At 31.1% G+C, this 7,254-nt stretch overlaps 1 protein-coding gene across 1 annotated transcript in view; it reads left to right on the forward strand.

The window, feature by feature from the left end:
* Window positions 1-523: 523 nt before the first annotated feature.
* Window positions 524-7,254, forward strand: part of LOC111886765 (GDSL esterase/lipase At1g29660) — a 17,824-nt gene continuing 11,093 nt past the window's right edge. The window contains exons 1-2 of the mRNA XM_023883009.3: window positions 524-803; window positions 1,265-1,389. Coding sequence (XP_023738777.2) covers window positions 542-803; window positions 1,265-1,389 — 387 coding nt within the window. The 5' untranslated portion in view covers window positions 524-541. The remainder of the gene's footprint in view (window positions 804-1,264; window positions 1,390-7,254) is intronic.

The raw sequence follows: 7,254 nt of genomic DNA on the forward strand, positions 1-7,254 counted from the left end.
CATACACTATCAATTTTTTATACAATATAATGAACTCTATAAAATTTAATATAAAATTGAAGCAACCCAATTCATAGTAAATATTTACGATTTAGAAACTTTTTTTTTCCCATTGAAAAGTTCAATGACCATAAAACTTCAAATTAATTGAATGTCAATGTGACATCTCACTATGGTAAAATTTAATCCATTTCACTGTAGTAAAGTTTAATCCATTGAATGACAAATAGATTTATCACTTATTCAACTCTCTCATTAAACTTACTATTATAGAGGCTTTAAGGAGAGATAAGATAATGATTTCAATACTATCTAGCGTCAATGATCTCGAGCTTTGATATATGTGGCCTAATATTTTAGTATAATCAATTCTTATAACTTCAATGCATGTTGTAGTAGTAACTGATTTTTAAAGTATACGCATGAACTTAGTTTTTACCAAATTTTCTACTATTTTGCCTAACTTAGTTCCCCACCACTTTTGTCTTTAAGTAAGAGGAAGATAGCACAAAAAATTAATTATCGTAATCCCTCTCCTTTTATGCCAACAAAAATGGCTCACGAGTCGAGCTTTTTAGTCTTAGTCCACGTCTTTATATTATTATGGCACTTTGGGACATACAAAGTTTCCAGTGAACCAAAAGTACCATGTTACTTCATCTTTGGAGACTCATTAGTCGATAATGGCAACAACAATGAACTTTACTCAAAATGGAAAGCCAATTACCGTCCTTATGGGATTGATTTTCCAAAAGTTGATACTGGCAGGTTCTGCAACGGTCGGACAACCGCAGATATTATCGGTATCTCTCTTTATTTCTTTCTCTCTCTCATTTTGTTTGACAATTTGCATCTTCAGCCAACCAATAAAAAATGAACATTCCACATTTACAAAAGTAATCAAGATAAGTACTTATTATTTTGCGCGTTACTATTGTTATACAAAGATGAAATAATTTCTAAAAAATTAAAAATCGGTGAACTTGATAACCACTTCATATTGAAGCCTTAAGTTTAGATTAAATTATAAGACAAGGGATCGAATAGGCAGTGCTTTTATAACCATGTATCTAGAGTTGGACAATCTTCAGCATTATTTTATAACAAAAATATTAATGTTGGTGTTGTTTTTGTTCCTAAATATTTTATATTCTTTTCATGATCTTGTGATCAATTCCTCAAAAGTCGGTTTTCTTTTTCATTTTCTATACGTGAAAAATATGGACAGTAATAATCAACATATCCTTTGGATGATGAATTTCAGGTCAATTTCTTGGCTTCGATGACTTTATTCCACCTTATGCTACTGCAACCGACGAAGAGATCAGCACTGGTGTAAATTATGCTAGCGCTGGTTGTGGCATTAGAGAGGAAACCGGAAGTCATAATGTAATCACCATTTGTGAATTAACTGGTACCAATTGTTTATTTTTAAGTCGCCTAAGAAAGGTAAAAAGCTACAATATGTTATGGAATATTTAGCAAATTATATTATTTAGTAAAAAACTAAACAAGATATAAGTATAAAATTTAATAAAGTAGGATATAATGACGATTTATGAATAGAAGAGAATTATGTGTTATACCATAAAACATGACTGACTAATTGTAACTCACCAACCCATTTAACTTTAATATATATATATATATATATATATATATATATATATATATATATATATATATATATATATATATATATATATATATATATATATATATATATAATTTAATATTTATTTAAATATTAATTTATAAATTAATAGGTAAGGTTGAAATTTTCAACCCACCAATCCAATCCAATTCAAAATTAACAAGTTAGGTTGAAATTTTCAATCCATTTAAGAAAAATGAATTAACCCGCCTAACTTATATAATTAAATATGTTTGGTTGGGTAATGTTGTCAACAGGTTTTCAACCCACCAACTCATTTAACTTTAATATATATATATATATATATATATATATATATATATATATATATATATATATATATATATATATATATATATAATTATTTAAATATTACCATGTATTAATCTAAGTATTAATTTATAAATTACAATTTTGTATTATTATTTATGTTTTAAAAAATGCAATTCTAATTCCTATCTTTTTTCTTTATGCTGACAACACTAGTCACTCATCAAAATTATTTCGAAATTACATATCTTTAATATTATTTGAACAATTTTTTTGTATTTTTGAATTATGGTTATACATTTATTATACTTTGAAAGTTTACATAAGTTATGAACTAATTTATGCGGTTTAATCTTTAGTTAATTTATTTTACTTTTCTATTTTAAAATGGTTAACCAAAATTTAACCCATATATTTAATAGGTTAAGTTAGGAATTATACAAACGGGTCAACCTGGTGACAAGTCATTTATTTGAAAGGTTGGGTTGGGTTGGAAATATCTACCCATTTAAATAAAAAGGTTGGATTAGATTGAAATCTTCAACCCAATTAATAAATGAGTTGAACCCGAACCAAACTTAGGTCGACCCATTACCAGCTCTAATTAATAATGGCCCCCATAGTGAAGTCTTAATTATTTACGAACCATAGACTTAAGTTTTAAGCCACCTTTTATCTACAATGTTCACCTTGGCTTACAAACTAAATCCTATCATTCAAAATTGAAAGTCAAATTTTATTCGAAACTTGAAACAACATTGGATAGTCGACCGTATCCAAGCAAAACATTCGGGTCACCAAAACAAACACCTTGGAGTTGTCCCAGCTTCACTTTCAATCTCTACCTAACTTCTCGCCACCGAAGCATGCCTATCAGACCTGTATAACCCTATATACTCAGACCTGCAAATACGTACAATGCGATCCACCATCAGATAGACCAAAAAATCAACCTGGTTGGGCCATTTGAGTTTCCTTCAATGAGACCACAATAAAAAAATCACATGTCACACTACGGGTGAAAATTTTCCTTGGTAGTTGACCCGTCTACCTTTTCGAAACATCGCCTTAACCCACAACCCACCCCTATCGAGCCAAACATCGCCTCCCACCAAGTAATACCCACCCATCATCTATGTAGGCTCCTATGTCCTCGAACCCATATCTAACCGACGGTCTAACCTGTCTTTTGCACCAAACCCAAGCAATCGAAGAATAACCCACTCGACTCCACCTTAAGGAACATCCTTATACAAATCCACCATTAAAGACCCAACTCAACACGGTACACCTCTTGGACGAGACCAAAACTGGTATCCCATGACACCACTACCATAGTCATTTCTTTACCTTCTTCTTTCCATATACTCTATCTCACCCTTACTTACTAGCCTCTTTCCGACAAGTGAAAACCACGTTCTTTGTTTCTTTTGCAACACATGTGCCTTGAACTAAAACTCCACCCACCATAGACCATTCTTCCTTAGAAACATACCCAATACTACTTGAAGAAACATCCTCTATGTTGTCAAATATGTCAACTACTTCCTTTGATCGAAAAACCCCATGAAAATCAACTGGATTGCCACCTGATTGAGACCCGTTCACCCCTTATTCGATCCCTTTGAAATGATAGTCAAACCCCTATTTTTGAACCCGAAGAACACTACTTGACGTCTTTGAGAACTTTTATCGAACATTTGGCATGCAATCTTTGAGACTCCACTTCTGACACAATCTTTGTAGAGGGTCCCCAAGAAACAAATCGCAAACTCAAAACAAAGGCAGTTTAATGAACGAAACCTAAACGAACTTGCCTTTGTAACCCAATTAAAAGTCTAATTTTTTTAACAAGAAAAAGAATACATCCATTATAGTTAAATTTGGAATTTGTGCTTTTGTTTTCTTTTCATTAATCTTAAGCGAAAATTACATGTGAAGACTAAATTGGAACATCATCTAAATACCCTTTTCACCTTCAATGAAACACTAGAAAAAGCAAGCACCAAGAATCACCTTCACATCACCAATTGGTCAAAAAAAACTTCTCCTCTAGTTGTGATACCACATTACGACGCCTTGAAGGAGCTGCCACGTCGGTAGCATCAACTCTTCACAGTCCAATACTTTTTTATTTGAAACGACAAACAATTAAATATCTCTTCTGTACGGGATTGAACCCATGACCTCCTAGTTAGTTGTTAGATTAGGAACCTTCATGTTAGCCAAATGGACTAGTCGACGGTATTAAGCCTAGGTTTCATCAATTTGAAGTCATAATGATTAATGTATTTAAAATAGCTGAGATTAGTCCCCCTTTTTTTGATTTTTTTTTTTTGCTTTGTAAACGGCAAGTTTATTAACTTAATCTTGAACTGTTAACCTCTTATCCTGTAGTTTAGCTATTATGCAACCGTAAATTAAATCTTACTATCTCAAAAAACTTATTTACAACAATGAGACTAACTATCTTACCAATTTCCTAAGTTAAACATTACCCTTCTTCACTTTTAAACCCTTCATCAAGAACAACATGGATTTGCTCCATTCATCATGTTATAAGATAATTAATAGGGTAATCACATCATATAAAATACATTAAAACTATAAATTTACAGAATTGGGTCTATAGTGAAATCTTTCGCAACGTTAACACAACCCAACCCCACCTTATTTGAAGCAGAAGATGTAGATCAAGATGCATATCTTCCAAGCTTGATAATATATGATTAAAAATTATCAATTATTCATTTATCACACTCCAAATCAACTTAGATTGGCCCAAAATCTCAAGGTATTCTTTTATCCTCTAGAGCAGATATGAAGAAAAATGAGTTGAAATGATTTATGACATTTTTAGTATTTAAAAACTTTAATTCGACGCAATAGATGTTAGATCGTGCTGAATTTCTCCAATACCTAACTCGCGCTACACTCATAATCAAAACTATAAATCTACCTTTCTTAGTGCCCATGCTAAACACAAAGTGTGGTTTCATCATGTAAAGCATAACTTCTTTAATCTTTATATTAGTGTCCAAATGACTTGATTTTTTTTTCTGTGGGAGGCGTACATGATAAGATATATAGAGCATAAACTTACACCAAGGACCCTAATGTAAACAATAGTACGCTAGTAGTATATATATTGTCTCGTCCTCAAATAGCATCATGCCTTTGAGATCTTTGTTATTTGATATATATATATATATATATATATATATATATATATATATATATATATATATATATATATATATATATATATATATATATATATATACACACACACACACACACAGAGAAATGTACATTCCGTTGATATTAAAAAAAAAAAAAACAGAGATATTGAGATTCAAAATCAGTCATATATTTCACATCTGCCCCTCTAACCCTCCGACACAATAAACCAATTATAATCATAAAGGATTATATATTGCCACACGTTCCTTTTTACTCCGTCACCACCATTACAACCACCTTTGATACCATCCGACCCCACCACTGCCACATTCGTCACTTATACCATCACCACCTCTTCTACTACCAACTGTCATAATCATATATGATTACTCAATCTATGAACATACATATATGTATAATCATATATAGTGTTCTAGAAGGTGCGCCAAGGCGTGCCCTGCCGTGAGTCGTGGCTTCGCCGTTAAGAGAAGATTCATAACATTATTGTTAAGCGTGACACATGACAAGACGTGATATGGCATGCCATGGCGCGTTGTGGCACTTCTTTTTTGTTTGAGACATGTTTTTTTGCTATTTGTTATGTCTTTTTTAATCGTTGATACAACTATTGTGTTTTTTGTTAATCTTTTGTTATTAGTATTTGATATAACAATTCTAAAAACTAGTTATATTTGTTATAAATTTAAATTTATGTGGTAATATAATTATAAATTAATATAAAATCATTGCTTTACATCACGTCTTGAAAAACAGCATGGCACGTCATGGCTCGTTAAGCTTGAGGTTTGGCCTTACCGCCACACCAAGCCTCATGCCATTTAGAACCTTAATCATATATGATTAGACCTCTTTTTCATTTAATCATTTATGATTAGGCATACATCGTTGCTACTGTTACGCTTGAGCGTTAGAACGGCAAATGAGAAATATGTTGCTGAAGTGAATCTCGAGATCTCTATTTTTTTTAATCTCAAGTGGCATTCATAAATTTGATATTTGAAATCATTATGAATTATGTGAAGTTTCTTAAGCAACTTTAATTTGTAGGTTATGGATCCCACTTCCTCCCTAATAAATAATGAACTTTTTGCCACAGGTCATCATCTCCTTCATTTGGACACATGTCATTTTCTAAAATTTTTGAATTTTCTATTTTTCACTTGTCATTTTATTAAATTAAAATTCCACATTTAATATGTAAGGTAATATATATGTAATGTATTTACTAGAAAGGGTTTATATATGTAATGCATGCAATACATTAAATCTTCATTAATTTTAATAATTCAAAATTTTCTCATATTTCTTATAAATTCAAACTTTTCAAATTGTTAAAATTTTATATATATATATATATATATATATATATATATATATATATATATATATATATAAACTCATGTAATACATGGGTCTTACACCTAGTTCTCAATTATTTAAAAAGGTCTAATGAGTCTTAGTTCAACTTTCGTAGTTTTCAAAAATGAATGATTCCATTCGAAGGTGATACCTGACAATCTATCCATTTCCCACACTTTTAATTCCAAGGGTCTTCATATTCGGCTAACGTATTGTTTCTGTCTTTCTTGAGCAATAAGTATATGCTCACATATCTCTTTGATCGTGTATTCACTTTGTTGCACCATCTCCTGCCCAAATAATGGTTTTTACACTCCGTTCCAACATGTAGGGGTTATGATTCATACGTTTTTATTCAGATACAAGAGTGGTAAGTGTTACTGTATCTAAATTCAAAGATTGTTAGATGTTCTTCCCTTCTACCACCAAAATCAATAGAACGTGATCATAAGGACTTTCGATCCTATATGCTCTTCAAATATTTTCAAAAATTTGGAGGTGAATCAATTGTCTCAGTTAGAGATAATATATCCAGATGCTCTTGCACACACATATGAACGAAATAGACTAACTTAGTTAATCAGTCCGAAATTAACCTAATGGAATCATGACTCTATGATATACAGGTTGTTTCATAATAAAATCCATATTAATTTATTCCTATTTCTTTGTAGGTATCAACAATGATTAGATTTTACTATAAGTTTTACTTAACAACTTTCTAGACTTACCACATTTAGGTACCCAAAATTTTCCATCAAAATGCA

This window comes from Lactuca sativa, chromosome 4 (assembly GCF_002870075.4).
Source record: "Lactuca sativa cultivar Salinas chromosome 4, Lsat_Salinas_v11, whole genome shotgun sequence".
In the NCBI taxonomy this organism is placed as follows: domain Eukaryota; kingdom Viridiplantae; phylum Streptophyta; class Magnoliopsida; order Asterales; family Asteraceae; genus Lactuca; species Lactuca sativa.